This window comes from Strix uralensis, chromosome 9, assembly GCF_047716275.1.
Source record: "Strix uralensis isolate ZFMK-TIS-50842 chromosome 9, bStrUra1, whole genome shotgun sequence".
Taxonomy (NCBI): Eukaryota; Metazoa; Chordata; class Aves; order Strigiformes; family Strigidae; genus Strix; species Strix uralensis.
Genome location: NC_133980.1, coordinates 19267577 through 19287167, shown reverse-complemented (window position 1 = coordinate 19287167; position 19591 = coordinate 19267577). Strand labels below are relative to the sequence as shown.

Here is a 19591-nt window from a genome sequence, read left to right as displayed (position 1 = left end):
GACCATGCTTAATTTCAGTCTACCGGGTAATACCTATGCTTTTGCTGGGACTTCTGTCTCTAAGAATGTTTTCTCTGCAAAGCCAAAGATTTTTGCACCAGTACATGAGCAGATGACTTTCATCAAGGCATAGTGCTGAATTAAATAGCTCTAAGTAATCTTGCAAGAAAAAAGAAAAATATGTTGCAGATTACTATTCCCAGGATTAATTTGTATACCCAAAGCTAATGATCCAGCATGACCTAAATGGGGAATGCCACTTTCTGTTCATTGAAAATGCAAATGGTTAAGGACCTTGAAAAGTAGTGCTTGCAGAGGTCACCTCACTGATCTGTTATCAAAGCTTGCATAATGAAGTGGATGACACAGCCATTAACTTGCATATGGGTTTGTATATGTCAAAGCAGACCAGCTTAATCTAAAGGTGAATTCAATAATGTTATGCTGAATTGCAGTCAAAAAAAAAGCCTGCAAAAGCCTATGATTAAGGGTCAGCACATCTGGTTTCTGATTTGATGTTAGCTGCTAACCTTTCTTTGACCTTATCCCCTGCAGACATTCTAAGTGACTATTGCTAAGGATATTTTACAATGTCATCTTGCTGACTCTCACTGTGCAGTGAGACATACCATGTAGCTTCACCTTTGCTGAGTTAATTTCAAAACCTCTTCAGTGCACCTGGAAAAACTAACATTTTATTTTAATTTCCTAAACCTGCTGTAAATTGTCATCTCGCATTGGGAGGACATGAATAGAAATTATAGGAAAGCTTATTTTTCATTTCAAAATAACCATTTCATGCATTAGCCAGTGTGATCTCTGGAATTTGCACGCTTTTCATAACAGCATTGGTGACAAAAATTTACTCGTCCTTAGTGTAGCCATGTGAAACAAACAGCAGAACATTTTGCTTATGCTATATAGGAAATCATTCACACTGCATGAGATCTCCTATTTTACTGACTTTTATTGTTCTTCCATTTATTCATTTCCCTGTATTTGGCAGGTTACTGTCCCATTTCTGTTGTTGATACGCTGAGGCTTGTTTATGCTTTTGAGTAGGGCAGTCCAAATCTGCCAAAAAATAAGGACAAAGTCTGTTGAGAGGCTGTATGCTTCTGCATAAAAAAAGAAAAATCTCTCTCAACTTGGCTTTCCATTTGCATCAGAAAACAAGCTGTTCATTAGAAACAGTTCGTAATCTTAAATGTTTCTCTAAGCTCCATACCAACTGATTCTTGTTACAAAACAAACAAAAATTACAATTTGCAAAAGTGAAAGGTAGATAATTATGCTAGTACAGCCAGTTCTATCTTTTCCAAGTATACAAAAGGAAGGAAATGAATTGTTTGTGAACACCCATATGCAAAAGCACACTCTTCTTAGTGGGAATAAATGAGCAAGTTTTTCAGCACAATTAATGCCCCAAGGCACCACAAGGATTTACTTCATAGTAGAAAAAGATATATAGAGAATTTGATACCTAAATATTTTAGGAATACTGATCAGTTAGAACATACCTTGGAATTGTTTCCAATACTCAACTGGGTTTTTTTGACAATGATGTGCTATAGGCTGATGTACAGGAAATAGAATCACACTGTTTCAAATAATATGGTAGCAATCATACAGATTTTTTTAATCTATTTAGATTTGTAAAAGCCTCAAAAAAGTAGCTATCCAATACTTCAGTTATTATATGGATTAAGATACATAACATAAAAGATATTTCTCTTAGAATTATCAGCAATTTCCACTTATTTCACCCCTCCTGTCACATTTAGGGAAAGTGGGGCTTAATTATGGAAGCTAGCAGCTGTTGTAGCTCCATAATACATACAAATAATACACCAAAAGACTGTGGGGCCTTTTGGGGTTACTATTTTAATGAAGCAGTATCACAGTTCTAGCCTGTTCCACCATTTCCACTGTATATATCAGCAGTAAATCTAATCAACTACATGCTGCATCACTGAATAACAGACAGAACCTACTGGGATGTAGCTGAAACCAATGTGAATTTAGAGCTATACCATATGTAGCAGGAGCTGAAAGTCCAGAGCAGGGACTGAGCTTGTTGCCTGCATCATGGCCATTTCAAAGTATCAAGCAAATAATAAACATAAAAAATAAAGTTCAAAAACTTAGTTATCAATATGACTAAACACAGCTTTCATAAACATATGGGGTCCATGCCTTCAAAGCCTTATAGTTACTTTTCTCTTCATTACTCTCAGCTAAAAAGCAAACCTTCATTATCACTTAAAGTTCACCTGATTCTCAAAACAAGGGCTTACAACACCTGTGCTGCCATTCCACAATAGAGCAAATTTAGTCCCCCTTCATAGTTGCTTCTGCTAGATTGTAACTGCCACGCAGTCTATCTGCCATTAGCAAAGCCTAGCCTGGTAATAAGAAAAAGGACTTTTTGTATATGGCAGAGAGAAGGTGAAGACATTTGCTGGATGTCATGTTGTCACTGACTTCTACGTCCATCTCAGTAATGCAAGCCTTCTATAAGCATCAGTAACTGTGTATGCACAAAATAGATGTTTCCCTTGCTTCCTGTGCAGGCTCTGCTTGGCACATACAGCAGACTCATTCTGTTTGTGTGAAAGTTTCATATTTTTCCCCATTATGAGTCCCCACAGCCCAGATTGATAGTAGACCCAGCTGTCCTTTATAATTACATTTTAATGACTTAGGATGGTTGTTTGCATTTTGGCAACTTGTTTAATAGTGATGACATTTAAATTGTCACAACTAGGCTTCAAAGTTATCAATTTATTAGATGATCAGGAAACTTCACACCTATGGTGGTGTGGTTTTTTTGGCTGCAATCTCAGTAATCCATCAGCACACTGATTTATATAATGAAGGTTATTTCATAGGGATATGCTTTAGTTAATTCAGCCCTGAAAGGGATTAATTTGCACAAATTAAAAAGGTTCTGTTTACTTATTTATTATTGCTTTAGATTGACAGATACTCTAAAAACACACATATTGTGTTTTGTCTTCTGTTGCTTTCTTCATTTCAGTATATTGACTTTTTTGTGCACACATCCATTTATTTCTTCTCCTTCTGCAAATGAACCTGGAGTTTGCAGAATCACATATGATCCGTTCAGAGAAACACTTTTCTGATACACCAACAGAAGTACTCAAATACTGCACAGATTATATACTTGGTAGATTTTTTTGCTAAGCATTTCAACACCCCTCCTCCAATGGTGCATCAAAACAGGTGTCCAACTTCTTATATAAATGTAGAAGTTATGAATAGCAGGAAAATTAACCCTGATTGCTTGTTCTGAATATCAGGTTCAACCATAATACTGTCAGCTCCCTGGCATGCTCCCTACATACTGCTTGTTTACCCCTCTTCCTCCCTGCTTCCCATTTCCAACCCAATGGTTTCAAGACTCTCTAAAGTCTCCTATCCATCTCTGTTTGACCTGCTGTCTGGAAAAGAACCACCACATGGCACAGGCAAGTAAAGCTGTTTGAGCTTACTCACAAATCCACCAATGCACAGCCCCAAGGCTGCCGAGAGGCATGGTTAAAAATGGTCAGTACTGGACAGGCCTGCTAGACAGACTTTATATCTTTTGCCATGTCTCCGGGACCTGAGCGCAGCTCTTGGATTTGCACGCACACCCTTGGCCATTCCCATCACATGGCACAGAGCAGCTCCCCTCACCAAAAAGTCTGACCATGAGCTGCCAGAGGTGCTGGAACTGCAACCCATGAGCAACCCAGACTTCTGGCACATGGGACTGAAACTGGTCAATTGATTTAGAAGTTACTGGGGGAGGCCAGCACTCAAGTAAAATTGTCACACATTAATTTTTCAGGAAATCAACTTAAAAATCCTCATATATGTGGTTGGTGATCGATATCAACGTGGATATGCCAGTCATCACTGAGGAAAGCAGCTCTGGCAGAGAGGGACTACTGCTCACTGCCAAGTCCCCGATGTCACAAATGCCACTGCTGAAAGGCACCATGCAGATGCAAACTAAAATCTTGTGAGCTCCCACTGACCTCAGGGACTTGGTCCTGTACAAGTCTGCTATATAATCTTTTCTCAGAGAGAACTGACTTTAATACACAAACAGGAGGAAAAAAAAAATCTAATGAATGTACTTCTCTTTACATTTTTGACTGGCTTTTCCTCCTTATCAGTAGTGTTACCTTCAAGCAAGCAATCATTAAGTAAACAGATCTCAAAGAAAAGTCATTTCAAGTACAGATTTCTTCCACTAAATTCCCTGGAGTGCCCACTCTATAGCCCTTGGGCAAAATCCAGCATGAATTTATCTCGAGAATAGGCCAACGCTCATTAATCAAGTGAAGGCCTGGCTGAAATCTTCACAAGCGGCTGCGCAGAACACTGAGTCACCTTGTAACTGATCTAGGTACACTGCAATGCCAAAAGCCAAAAAGCTGCCAGAGACCATTATTTTACAGATAGAAAGCCAAGTAAAGAGAACAAGGAAAGTAATTAAAAAATGTATTTCTCAAGCTCATTGGACACAGATCAAAACTAGAACACAGAATGAATAATCGAAATAAATGTGACAGGTGGCAGAAATATGTATTATCCAGCTGCTGAAAGAAAAAGCTGCAAATAGACTCTCAAGTTTTTAGGAGAGAAGGAAGAGGTCCCCAGGGCAATCCCCATGGGAATTCCTTAACTCTGGGAAGTGGGAGGGTTCATCTCACTAATGACTGAAAAACTTGCCCTTCTACCTAGAAAGCTGGAAGATCCCCAGAAACCTGAACAAGTCCTAGAAAGTTTGCATAAACACCCATGCAGATGGCCGAGCACTATCTGTATGCCCTTGTCGGTGCTCATTCCATGCCAATCCCAAGCCCTCTGCCCCAACCTCTGCTTTGTTCCAGCGGTGGCCTTTGAAGTGCGAGGTTCCCACTGTGGAGATGGCTTGTGGGACAGGACAGCCCGGGGCCCTGTTACTTGTTCTAGCTGGGAGCTGCACTGCTTCCTCTCAGCACATGCAGAGCATGATGTGAATCTTGCCTGCTCCAGCCCCACCCAGCCCCTGGAGACAGCCCCAATCTGATCCCAAGCACCTAGCCTTGTGATTTGGTTTAAAGAAGATTAGAAAGCTCTATCAGCAGAGAATTGACAGGCAATCATCTTCAGCAGAGTGGAAAATGAACTAGAGCAGTAGGACAGCAACCTGTTGCAGCTGTTTGCGCAGTGACAGCACCATGGCAGACCTTTTCTCAGCCTCAGCTGCGTGTCATGAGAGGCAGTCACAGAAGTACAGCATGGAGGCATCTCCCGCTTCTATCCCAGGTCTGAAGGAGAGCTTCCATCTGTATTTGGTGGTACCACCACCAAGCAGTACTACATCTGTTTATACACTTCTGCCTTTGTCCTGAGGAGACCATTACGGCTACAGCATCACTACCACAAAAACTGGGGTGAAACCAAGATAAAGACTGATGCCTATTTCCTATACATATACCAGAAAAAGCATCATCCCCAGCAGACTCACCACTTATTGCCACTCAGCTGCTATGTGTAACTTCCAGTGTGCTCTAAAGGTAATCAAGAAAAATGGCCCTCAATTTTTATTTAACTTTGAAGTTCACCGCTTCTATTTCAGATATGAAAGCATTGTGCACCTGAAAGCTTGTCTACTTTTCCCAGCTACACTAGCTGATCAAATAAAATATATTATATTTGCCAGAAAAATCTGTTTTGCCAGGTTAGAGTGAAATTTCTCTTGAGCTGAACCTGAGTAACACTGAGCTACAAAATACAAGCTCCTAGGTTTGGTGATATTCAGTAGTTTTACTTAGTTTGATTATAATTCAAACATTATTTTCTATGCTAAAATGCTTCAAAAAGCCCATTTGATCTTCACTTCTTTCTACAGCAGCTTTATAATTTCTACTGAATGTTTTAAAAACAGAACTAATAAAGAAAAAAATCAAAATAATGCTTTGATAGAGCTTACCAGCTTTGAATTGCCACTTTCCGATTCATTGCCTTGAATATCATTATCTGTCCCTTTCCTACTCTGGAACTACTTGTGTGAAGGGGGTCCGGCCCCAGGGTCCCTGGGCAAGGGGTGAGGAAGATCCAGGACAGCAGTTTGGTTTAACCAAGAGCCCAAATTACAGGGCAGCCCAGTGATGAGGCAGGTTGGAGACAAGCGTGGGAAGACAGTATCAGACACAGCACCAGGATGACCAGACTCTGCCATCAGCTCAGTGGGGCCTGTAGCCAGTACAAGGCTGCAGTGGAGCTGGAGACCAGCACCACTACAGCCCTGTTCAGGAAGGGATTGAAGACCTGGGGCTGACCTTAAATGAGGCTCTTGGGCCCATGGGGAGGGGGTGTGTGTAGGGGGACCCAGGTGAGGCTGGTCAGGGCAAGTAAGGCTTATCAATGCACTCTGAGCCATAACAGATGCCTTTGTTAAGCTTAGTTTTGTTAAATAAAACGTAATATGTTAATGACAGCTTTAGAAAGCCCATCAAGTTAAAAACAACAAAAAACTCAAAACCAAATAATCAAGCCCCATTTCAATATTATGAATGTTCTTAATATTATACTATGCCTCCTCACTACTTCTGGGATTCAAACTTCCATGGGAAATACCGCTTCTTTCATTGTAAGAAAACGGAAATAAAAAGACTGAATCATGAAGTAAAATTTTAGGACCGGTGTTCCACTGGTATCAGCCCCTCTTGCAAATGCTTCCCCACCTCTGCCTCTGCCTCTCAATCTCTCTACAGGGGGCATGAGCCGGGTTGGTGAACATACACATTGTAGAACCAAGGTTAGCATAAAAAGACAAAAACATGCAGAACCTGAATTCTACTCATATATCCATAAGAAAATACAGAGCAAGAAAAGACTTCCAAAAAGGGGCTTAATGCAATTTCTGGAGAAATTCCTTTACTATCTTTGACAAATCCTTCTTTACAAGGAGTGCCAGATAAAGCCCTCCAGTATTGCCTCTGGATTAGCCCAGCTCTTGAGAGCTGGGAACCTGGGAGTATTACAAATTGACATTTCATCTCCTTGGGGGAGCTCCCACTGTCCCAGCATCCTGCAGGCCAATGGAGCACACAAAGATGTCACCAGATTACTGATACAGCCTTGTTACAAAGCAGTTAAAATGTCATAAAAAAATTGGATCAAACCCCATGTTTCCATAAAGGAAAACATGATGTGAATCCTTTATACAAATAGGAAATATCACAAAATTTTCACAGCTACAGTATTAACAAAAATTCCCTGCCAGCAGCAGAATATACTTTAACTTCATGATTTATATAAACTGTGAATGATGAGATGTAAATTATGTTGCCACTGAAAAAAGAACTGTATTCAACAGAATATTTTCTGCCTATAGTATTATTATGGTTAACAACTTTCAGACTGTTTTAGTAATTATTATTTAACATTCCTGTGGTCAAGCAAAATGAACAGAAATGTTGCATATACATGTTTTAAAATCAATTGTAGATGACAGCAGGTTACTCTCTTGTTACTCCATAACCAATAACTTTTTACATTATAGTTTGTTTTCACCAGTGATCTCAAATGATACTCTTGTTGATTTTAATAACTATTTTAGAAAGCCCTTTATCTGCGCAGAGGGATTGCCTGGTACCATCTTTTTGGCACATTTCACACATTCATTTCCTTAACACTGCCTTTTGGTCTACTCTCTTCTTTCCTGGTCACATACAACAGCTTAGGTTTTTGAGGATGAAAATGCTTTGGTTTAACTGAAGTCTCAACACAATGTGGAAGTATCTGGATAAGCGGGAGGTGACTAGATGATCAAAGGCCCCTTTGGCTCTAAGTGTTATGAAACCTTTTTGATGTTAGTCTGTTTCTTCCAGCCCACATTCAGACCAATACACTTTTTTATTTTCCACCAGATGTTTCTTCCATTCCTTCCAGCAGACTATATGAACAGAGAAGAACCTCCAGGATATATTCCATTTTATCTCTATAACCTGGAGAAAGCATCTACATTTTTCACTCCATTTGTCCATATTGTATGTATTGTATTGTATTATAAAGTTATAGCGTTGGTGATGATGGCAGCTGAACTGGAGAAGGTGCAACACCAGCTAAGGAAAACTTAGTATGGGTGGGCTACATAGCAAAGACAAAGCTAATGTCAGATCAAAGACTCTGAAGGAGTAAGCCCTGAATTCATACAAAACATTTGCTATCAGATCGTATTTCCTTATGTATCTCTCAGAAGGGCTTGCCTCCACAGTTTCCGAACCAGAATGGTAGTGGTACAACAGCTGTATATAAACTAATAACATTTAAATTGATACTTTAGTCGTCTGTATTTTGTTAAATTACTGACAAACTGATAATATTCCACGTATCAAATTCTGGGTTACCGCTTCTCTCTTCTACTATTTGTAAACACTGTCACGTACTGACAGTCTAGGAAGGTCACAGTTCCTTTACTATAACTATGCTTTGACATTCTTCTTACATTTGTAGGCGAGTCCTAACTAGTTCCTTCAAGATTAACATAAACAGTGTTTCAAATATGTTGCTATCAGATTCCCAGCATTAATTAAAACAGTATCCCTCAGATATGGATTTAATTTGCATCCATGCATTCCATAGCAAGCTGTTCCTTCCCAATTACTTCATGTTGAAAAGCCTCAGTATAAATCTCAGAAAAATGAGTATTCTGAGACCTGCTCTACTGCTCCTAAAACCTGTTTAAACCTTATGCCATTAAGCAAAGGAAAGATCTCAATGTCACTTTTTCATTATGGGTCAACATATGACTAAGCTGTATGTTTACACTGATAATAGCTGTATTATAAATATTTACATGGATTATAGAGTTAGCAGTAAGGCGTAAGCAGTGATAACCGTATGCGTCACTCCTGTGCTAAGTGTACATGCGTTATGAAAATGATGTTTTTGTTTATGTCTTCCTTATTTTCATTCCAAGTATTGAATTCTCTTTCTAATCAGTCCAGCCATAACTAGGAAACAGAACCTATACTGTTAATAGTCACATAAATGGAAAGGGATATTGTCTTACATGAGCTCAACCAACCTTTCATGTGCCAGCCTGTCAGGTGGACTAAATTGCTATTCTTACTCAAGAACATCTTTCATGTTGAGGAAATGTGGGTAATCACACATTCCAGATATGTATGAGCAAGGCTAAGGAAATAAATTTCATCAACGTTTGATTTTTTCCATAAAAAGTTGTAGTTTGTGAACAGTATTTTTCATTTTATTCAATTTTATTGATAAGAAAAATGAACATTTAGCAAAAAGGTAAAAGAAAACCATGAGGTAAATGGTGGTGTGAGATTAAAGAGAGCAGCAGGTGGGTGGTTTTTTTTTCCAACCAGCTATTTATGTAAGTATAAAATAATCCAGATCTGTGGGGTTTTTTAGCAAAATTTGCATAGAAAAAGAAAAAAACAAATTTTAAGAACTTAATGGGTATCAAATCCCACACTTGGGTAAAAAAGTACAAGAACAGTTGGGTTTAAATCTATCTATGTATGTGGCCCATTAATGATGGCATCTGAACACATTTACTTAGCCTCCCATTGCTCCTGTGACTGCTATTATCCCTGCTGTATCAATAAGGACCTGAAAAGATGAAATATTAATAAATGATTGCTCAGGTTGACCCAGGAAGTGAACTAGGAGTGAAATCCAGATCTTTTGGGTCCCAGAAGAGAACCACAACCTCAGGACTTGTACATCCAGTAATAAGATCTGGACCTGTACTCAGGCAATAAATACTGCATCTTTAAGAATTATGGACTGGAATTATGATTGCATGAAAATGGAGTAAGCTATTACAGAAAATGGTGCCAATTATAGAAAACCTGATGTATGATAGAAAATCTATTATCAGTCTAGGCATTTATAACTCCCACATCCTGTGATTTCTATGAATTATTATGATTAGCATTAATTGAGGTAACAGATCTAAATGTGCTAAAACTAAGGAGCTTAAGATAACGTGTCTAAATGGTGGCACACACTGAATCTGCCCTCCTCTTTTGGCTTCTGTTTGTTCTTGGAAGAGAAGACTATGCTGAAGTTGCTTGTTTTGGCAAAGTCTGCTCCTTTAACTTGATCTCCACCCTATTTCTAGGAATTCAGCCCCTTTCATGCCTGCCAGTCTGCTGAGCTGTGTGCTGTTTTTGGAAGGACAGAATACAATTTTCTTATAAATTCTATGACATACTTGTATGAATTGCCAAGATGCTCTATGAAACCTAAGTGCCACATAAATGACGGCAAAATAGGGCCATTTACATGTAGCTTTGGCTATGGATTTTGTATGATTCATTTCTAGTCACATATTTGCACCATCAGCTTGCCAACATTTATATGATAACCTATTATTTTAGGCATTTATAATTTGCTCAATGTATTCCCTACTGAATATTAATAGCAAAGCTTGCAGTCTAGAGATCTGCATCAAATTTGGGGAATAATACTTAACACCAGTGACTAGTACTCTCCACAAGTGAAACTAATGCATTCATCTAATTGCCTTCAATGCTTGGAAAAAAATTAAGTGGTTGAACTATTAAACTTACAGAACTAGTTACTGTTTTGCATGTGCAGTAAGACCTTTTCAAAGGGAGCCTAATTATGCATTTTAATGGCAAGTAATACCAGTAACTGATATTTTCACAGACATTATTAGACTAAACACAGTTCCAGCTGGGAAGCTGGACACCTTTTATCACCTGGAGCTGGTATTTCACAAGAACATACTCGCTGACAGGTTTTGCCTAGGAGCCGGCGCGCTCTCCCCCGCTGTTTAACACCCCCTTATCTTTGCTAATTTGTACTCGCCTCAACACCGCCCCCGCCTGCTTGCAGTGCAGATAAGGCTAGTAACTTGCTAGTAACTCGGTAGTAACTCTCCTTCTTCAGCAATTGCCTCAGCTCCCGGGTGGAGCTGAGTGACGCGAGGGCGGGGCAGGAGCGGGCCACCCTACGCCCTAGGCCTCGCTCCTCCGCGGCCATTTCAAGGCCCGCTCCCCGCCCCCGGCAGAGGGCGCCCGCGGCGGGCCCGGCGCATGCGCGGCCGCCATGAGCGCCTGGGACGGGTCTAGAGCCGCCCCCCTCGGCGCTGAGTGGTGGCCGGGTCACGTGGTACGGCGCGAGGGCCGGGGCTGCTGTTGCTGCAGCCGCTGGGCGCGCGGGCGAACGTGAGTGCTGAGGCGGGGAGGGGGCGCGCGCCGCTGCTGGAGCGGTTGGTTCCTTCGGCCGCTGCCGCCGGGGCCGGGGCGGCAGCAGCAGCAGCGGCAGTCAGCTCGGCGGCAGCACGGCCGCTCCTCCCGGCGGGCGTGGTCTCCCGGCGCCTTCAGCTCGTCCCCGCTGGGCCTGTTGTGGGGCCGGTAGAGTTTGGGCTGGCGGGGCGGCGTGAGGGCCCCGGCGCGCGGCGACCGCTCCTCTCCGGCGGAGGGCGGGAGCCGCCCCTGGGGCGGGCGCGAGGGGCGCAGCCTGGGCCTGGACGTTGTGCCCGGGGGGCCGGTCTCGCCCCGTGCCGGAGGCTGTCCGGTACACTGGAACAAAAGCGCTCTAGAGGTGCCTGGGCTGGGGAAGGCTTCCCCTGGAGCCGTTAGCTCTCTGGAGCTGGCTTCTAGCAAGTTGCCTTCTGCCGAGTTTAGCTCGCCCCCCGCTGCCGGAAGCAGAGTGGCGGTGCAAAGTTTGTGGAAATGAAGTGAGTTTCAGAAATGTCGGAAATATCTAATATTTCACACTTGTGACAACTCTCAGCATTTTCCGTTTCTGTAGGACTTTGCTCCTGCAATGCTTTTGAGACGGTAGAAGGAAGCAGTGCCTGAAGGAGCGGAGTGTCGTGTAAAACGGCAGGGATGTGGCAGTGCTGGTTCCTAAAGTCCAAACCACAGATACGCCTGTCTTATCATTAAACTGCAGCAAGTTCATGTGCAGTGACACCTTAATACGCTCTGCTTCTCGTTATAGTTAGGTTGCTTCAACATTTTTGTTTACTCTCATTTCCCTACAGCAGTGTTTTTAGAGACTATGTAACTAATCAACTGATGTAGAAAAAAAAATTCTGACCAGAACTATATCACTTTTTTGTGAAAATGATAAAATAGTAAAAAAACCTCAGAAACCTAAACCTAGAAATAACTTGCACTTGTGTCAAAGGGGAAGCAGTGACCAATGTATCTCAACTATATTTGATAAACTTTCTTATGTTTGTGTAAATACCGAGTTTAAGTAATTCAGGTGTTTTAGAAAATGTATTTAATGATACATGAGTTGGTTTAATTTCCTGAGATAGCACAATGATATTCTTCCTGGAGCTGCACTTTGTTAATTCAGAGAGATTTCAGGTCTTGACAAGAGTTAACATAACACTAATACTAGAAAGTGTATATTTGTGAATTGTTTATTTAACCAGCATTATTTACAGTGGATTTCATTAGAAAGTAAGCTTCCTGTCCTTTCTCCTGCAAACTGCTGACAACTTTTATTTTTCTTCTTGCAACTTGGAATTGCTGGTTTAGTTCAGATTCTGACTGCTGTACGATGCCCAGTGTGTAAATTGTCTGTAATGCATCATATCAGCTTGAGCGTCAAGCTGAAATGCATCATGTAATTTCCAGAATAAGTCTTCCAGTGCATGCTTAGTCAACTTAGTTGGCTTTGAGGGAAGTTCTGAGAGAGCAAATGTGCAGCTGATTGGAGCTGTACATGGTGGTGGAGTAGCTCCTTCAAACCGAACGACTGTTTGGACGATGAGACTGACCTCTGCTAGGGTTAAAACTTCCAAGTTTGTATTTCCCTAAGAGTGGCCTAAGGAAGCTTGTTGGCTCTACATGCTGTGTCCTTTTGTGGCTTAAGGAAGTGTTGCTTGCTATGACTTCAGTGTCAGTGGAGCCCACTGAATAATGTGAAGACTTTGAATTAGAAGTGGATACCATGTAGGAAATGAAGGCAGATAGATAAAATATAGTTATCTTAAGAACATTTTAGAGATAATGTTAGTAGTCTCAAATGACAGCAGAGACTATAACTGGTCTTTACAATGATAAGCCTTAAAGAAAACTCCAGTGGATGCTTGTTCTGATGTTTAGATCTGTATATTGATTCTAATTAAATTTAAATATATGATAAATATATAAAGTAAATTGCTTTCTTTTTAATGTATGAAGACATGAGTCCAAAATTGTCAGGGCTTCCAGTGATATTGAAAGTTAATAATTACAATGAAAGAATTTGAATAGCTCCGTATTTTAACTGAAGGATGGATAGGTTGCAGCCTTTAAGTGTTTTGAGATGAAATAGCAGTATTCTGAATTCTAAATGCTTAGTGTCTAAGATGTTCATATGTAAGATGTGAGGCAGAGTACAAGTCCCTTCTCTTTCCTCCGAAAGCTGTCTCATTTATTTTGGGATAAGGCATCCAAAAGTATTCTTGGCATGTATTATTTAATATGTCTGTATTTTATTCTGAATAGTAATTGTCACACCCTTCAGAACACAATTTTCAGTTTTAAGTTGAAGTTGTTAGCCTGAAAGCTTATTTTGTTAAGGTCTTATTTTCAGTAGTATTTAATAGGATTAAAGAACTATAAAACATTTTCAATTTTCATGCTGAAGCAGATGTAAGAGGCAGAGGAACTTCCTTATTCTCACAGAAAACTTTGAAGGACATTTAAAATAAAATGTGGCATGTTACAAAAAACCCCACACTTTCTGGCGTAGCCTTTTATGCAGTCATTTTATGTTGTTATTTAACTTTGTATTGTTTCCATTCAGCAAGGTAGTTACTGACTTAAATTATTTTAAAACATTTGTATTACAGATGTATGACTTCTCATACCAAATTCTGAAATGTTGTGTTTTTTCAGTTTAAAGTTCAGTATTCCTTTGAATAAAAGCACATTATGCCCTTTAAAGGCACATTTGATTAATCCAGAAGTCATTCTACTTTTATAATTATGTCAGAACCTTGTCTTTTGTTATGAACTATGCAATTGTCTATGCATAGTTTCAAAGCATATTTTAACCGACAGCTTGTGGTTGACCTTCTCCTTGCATACATATTAAAAATAAAGAGGGTGATTCATTATGTTTCAAATTTTTGAGTTTTTTCTTGCATTGTTTTTTTTGTTATGCTTTCCTTCCCCTGCCCCCCTCCGAAGTTTGAGGGCAATAGTAGAATGGTTTACAGTTTGCTTCTGCCTCCTTTGGAGGACTCTTCTTTTGTCCTAAAAACACTGTTTCTGTTTCAGTCTTTACTTGGGTAAGTCTTTGTAGCCTGGGATTGTCTTCATAGACAGGTAGTGTGGGCCTGTCGTTGGCTTATCTGTGGTGTGAAGGGGTTTATGTTCAGGATCTGATACTTACCCTTTACCTGTTTCAGGTGGTTTTTACATTTGTCTAGCTCTAATCTGGACATGTAGGCTGAATGCCCAGTTTTTTTCTGGAGTGCCCAGGGTTCTTTACTGGAGCACATCTCCTGGTTTAGTTTCATCTGAAAAGAGATGAGTTCATGCACACCCAGGCCACTCCATGTTGTGAACCACAGTGAAGTCAGTGGGGGCAATGGAGAAATTCACTTCAAAATCATACTCCTGATCTGAACTGAAAGAGTAACCCTGGGATTTTGTTCTGTCAGTGAAGAGTTATACAGTGCTAAAGTACCTCCATTACAAATAATTTTTGCAAAGCAATGAGAAGAACAAAGCAGTCTAGAGAGAAGGTTGGTGACAGATCTGAATATCAGGATGTGCCATGCAGATAATGGCAAAATCTGTAGATTGTGGCTGCATTCACCCGCAGTAGGAATGAGATGTTACACATCCCCATCTATTCATAAAAATCTAGGCTTATGTCACAGTGCTATTTTTTTTTTTTTTTTTTTTAAGGAGAAGGGTAGTGAGCTGGATTTTGCTTCACATAAACATAAATCAAAATTTCAGGGTAGTTCTGTCCATTTTGGGGGGAAGCAAGGGTACAGAGAGAGTCTTTAACTTCAAATTACGGCTATAGGAAAAGACAGTATAACATTTCATTTTAACTGGTATTTACTAAAATACTTATCACATGATTTTTCAGTAATATGAAGTCATAATATTGTATGGTTGCCAAGTGAGCAAGGGGGGTTGTCACAGCAAAAATAAAAGTTTAAATGCTCTGCACTTGGTTAGTACAAAACAAACAAACAAATTCCGAGAATGTTTAGTTCAGACATTTATCTTGAGTAGGTGACAAAAATGCAGACACGTGGCAGCCTAGATGCAAGACAAATGTCCATTTCAAGTCTGTTCTGGAAATTTGTACATTTGGAAGTGGGTGGCATGTTTTCAAAAAAGAAAAAGGAATAAATGCTTCATTGTTTCAAGCCTTATTAGGCTTTTAATAAGCAGAGTAGAGGCTGCAGAAGAATGTTCAAACAGTTGAAAGCTCTATATATTTTAAGTGAATTGCATTCCAGAAGGCTCTCAAATAACTGTTTTCTTTCTTATATCTTTTCCTTTATAATCAAACACATAATGTGTCTTGGCTGACATTTTTGATTCCTCCCAGTAATAGGAATGATTTATAATATGTAGCAGTACTGTAATCATGGTGTAAACCATTCCCAGTATTGTTACGTGGTTGTTGTACAGATATGTGCTGTATGCAGGTTTCTTCTCCTAGGTGCATGTGGAAACTAAAGAGTATCAAAAGCGGGGTGGAAACTTTAAAAAGTAAGACTGTAGTATTTGGCAATTTGAACAACGTGGTATGGCAGGATTTTGGGGTTTCCACATAACTTGCGTTTAAATGATGTTGACTTAAATTCTAGCACTTTTTATGTCAACTGTTTTGTGGTGGAAAAAAATGTGGCTGTGTCAGTGGTATGAGAAAAGTCAGAGGTTTGGGCAGATGCATATAAGAACAGTTTGGGGATGTTGGTGTACCTGGTATCAGAGCATGTAGTATGGAAAAAGAGAATGACATTGATTAAACTTTTGATTAAGTAATTTTTTTGTAATGTTGACATTAAAAAGTCAAAGGCTGATAATGCTAATTATCATCTACAGCAATCAATTTACACTTTAAGAGGTCTTAGCTCATTTGAACTTTGTAGGGACTACAGCTGTGGTCTCTGTAGTTAAATTGTGAGGGTCAGAAACTGGTTTTTAAAGGCACATGTTCAAGAGGCCTGATATAAAGCCTGTTTCTGCTGTTTTGGGCAAGGCTTAGACATTATGTAGCATCTCTGAGGTTAGAGCATGGGAAAAAATGCAGTGTATTTCCTTTTAATGTAGCAAATGTGTCTACTTGCATTCTGTTCTACTACAGTTGTTTTGAGGATGCTACTAGAGTTTTTCTTCCTTCTCTTAAAGTGCTATAATAAGCATAAATGCAATTTAAAGAGAAATCCAGAGACTAGAAAAACTTAACTGTAAGAAATAGCATTAATTAATTGTATGTGTGAACTAGCATGGAAGTATATGCCCCTCTCAGATATAAGTAGAGGAGGTAGGCTGGCTCCTAGATAATCTTATTTGATGTTCAACCCTGTGCAGATTTCATACTTCCTTTTGCTGTTATTAGGATAGCATAATTCAGAGGTGATTTCCTTCTTTTTCCATGTGTTCACTTTGTGTGCTGCAACCTGATCAAATTATTAATGATACTCTGAATACTTAAAGAAAAATGTTTAGTAAAATGTTTGCGGCATATGAGTGGTCTGTAGAAATGTGAAACTCAGTCCTAATAAACATAACATGGAATATTAAACTGTGTATCTTGAGCTGTTGTCCCTTTCCTTTAAAGGTGTCATTTTTTTTTTCAGCTGTCCTCCAGAAGAATTAGATTGTTGCTTGTTTATCAAATAAACAAGAATCTGTTTACAGAGGAAGCATTTGATGTGATTAATTGGAAAGGAATTTAAACTAAATAAAAAGTTAGTATATTAGCAACTTATTCTAACTATTTTATAATGTAAGTGCAGTTGAGATGAGAATTTTTTGTATATTTCAGGAAATATTGAAACCTGATAGCAAAGTTTTGAAGAGTAGGTTTATTTTGCTGGCTCTACATAGTTGATATTTGTGTGAAATAATGTATTACATATCTTTAATAGTTTAGGAAAGAACTGCTATCCTAGAGGTGGAGAAGAGTGGCCACGCTGTTGTTGTGCCACCTTGAAGAGTTTTGAGAACTAAAACCAGTTTGGCCAACTTGAGGTAGCCCTCAGAAGCTACTTGAAATTCAGTGTCTCTTCCTGTCTTCCACAGGTGTTTCCACACTCTAGAAAATCCACAGCACCTTGTGCTCCTTATTCTCCGATTAAAATTGCACGGTTTAGCTTGATGCCCTTTCTCAGTTTCTGTTATAGTAACCCTATTTCTAGCTAGATCTAGAACTATATTGGTCCTTTAAATCCTTTTAATCCTCTATTTTATTTGACATAAATAGGACAGAGATGAATATTTTGCTATAACTGTCTGGAAATTTTATGTGCTGTTCTTGTATATGATTTCTTCCTACAGTTTTTTTCTCCATCGCATACTTTTAAACTAAACTTCAAATTCTAGCCACTAGGAAAGCAGCAAGAATTTTCAAAGCTTACATTTAGGAGTAGTTAGCCGTGTGTCTGTTACTTTTTGAAATTATAACTTTTAATTTTCATTCTTAGATTGTATTGAATATTTGTAAAAGTTGGAAAAATGGTCATGAAAATAAATTATATACGTAGCAAAAATAGGAAGCCTGAAAACCGGGACTCTAGAGAAGAATTTTTAACTGGTTTCCTTCCTGAAATTTTAATAATTCTGAGTGAATCAGAATATTAATGAGAACATGTCTAGAACACCCAGCAATTTTTATGGATGAAGTAAAGCCTGTCCAGGGATATGAAAGACAGATTGCAGACTCCTATTTCTCACACTGCTTGTCTGGATTATCTGTGTAAATCCCTTTTACTTGTGTCTTATCCCACTTTAAAAATGGTGATTTTTTTTTTTTTAATTCGAATTTTTGTTCTGATTTTAAAAAAGAGGTCTCAGCTGATTAGCTTGAAGAATTTGCTGTGTTAAAAAAAAAAGCAGTGATGAGCTTGAAAACTCCCCTGTATATGTATAATAATGCAGTTATCTTTTTTTCTTTCAGAATTTCCAAAAGTTCAGTGGTTTTGAATTCGAACAAAAGACTAGAAATCGCAATAATCTTCACACTTCTTTGAATAAGAAGTAATAATGCAGCGAAGGCAGGGAAGAGTCAATGCTGGACTGCTTTTGCTGCTTTATCAAATTTCTCAAGTTGGACTCCAGAACATTCCTTCTGTTACCCTTGGGGTACTTGCACTGAATATTTTTCTCTTTCTGAATCCTGTGAGGCCCCTATCTGAAGTGTGTATCAGTGTAAATGAAGGCTTCTACAGAAAGAACTGGCAGCGTTTACTGCTTTCTCCTGTCCACCATGCAGATGACTGGCATTTATATTATAACATGATTTCCATGCTTTGGAAGGGAATAATGCTGGAAAAAAAGCTTAAGAGCATATGGTTTGCATACATCATTGCAGTATTTTCAGTGCTGATTGGAGTTGTTTATATGGTGCTGGAATTCATGCTTGTGAAAATTCTGGATGATCCTTCGTATGAAATGCATTGTGCTGTAGGTTTTTCAGGTAAGGCACATAATTGGTCCAATTTACATATGTAAAATTAATATTTATGGGTACTATATAACCATATTTGTTGAATGCAGAAAATGGATACGCATGTATGTGGTTATGTCAGTAGAGTTATCCAATTTTTTTAGTTTAAAGCATGTACTCCGGGTATGAACTTTCTGTGGTTCAGTTCATGTTCCTGTGACCAGCAGTGTCTTTACCTGAGAACATGAAAAATACCATCATGCCAGCAGAACTATGTTTTCTGTTTAATGTCAGTGACTATTAGAAGGCTGATGCTTTTAATTTTTTGATATCAATAATGCTTATTAGGTGGGTTCTAGAAAAGCCTATCACTTTAAAACTTTTATCATCAAATTGCAAATTATTGATGCCTGTATTTAGAGAGACTCCCCAGATTTGTTTCTGCTAGAAACATTCAAGCACCTGATTTTGGTCACCTTTCAGTAATGGTCTTCTCTTTTCAGGAGATCAAAGTTTCAAGTCAGTCAACTCCTCCTCTTCAAAAAAAATCCCCAGTCAGGTGGAGAAGTAGCACTGCTTTTCCAGATATGTAGGGTTTTTCCTTGCGGTCACTGGGACCTAGCATTAGAAGGCAAGTCCTCCTTTTCAACCTCTGAGAAAGGTGCTTCAGCACCTCTGAGGGTTCTTTGTAGTACTTGAATCAGTGCTAGTTGGAACATTCTGGTCATTGCTCATTTGGAGTGTCACATATTCTCTGGTCACCCACCCTTTGGTCCGAGACATGCCCGGCTCTAATATTGGCCTTTATGGCTGCTGCAGGGGCCCTGAGTGCAACCTCTTCTGAGGGGTTTGGTAGCCAGTGGTTGAGGACAGCTCTGATACAGGGTAGCTGCGGCCCACCTCAGACTAGTGGGAAAAGAGGTTTGCGAGATGG

General features: G+C 39.4%; 1 protein-coding gene across 6 annotated transcripts in view; it reads left to right on the top strand.

Annotated features, from left to right (window-relative positions):
* Nucleotides 1-11099: 11099 nt before the first annotated feature.
* RHBDD1 (rhomboid domain containing 1) overlaps nucleotides 11100-19591 on the top strand; it is a 49643-nt gene continuing 41151 nt past the window's right edge. For 4 of the 6 annotated variants that reach the window (XR_012630009.1, XR_012630010.1, XM_074877678.1 and 1 more), the window contains exons 1-2: nucleotides 11239-11746; nucleotides 18169-18687. Coding sequence is in view for 4 of the 6 variants with exons in the window: in XM_074877678.1 (XP_074733779.1) it covers nucleotides 18255-18687 (433 nt within the window). In the remaining 2 variants the exon portion in view is untranslated. The other 2 variants (XM_074877676.1, XM_074877675.1) reach the window with 2 other exon arrangements.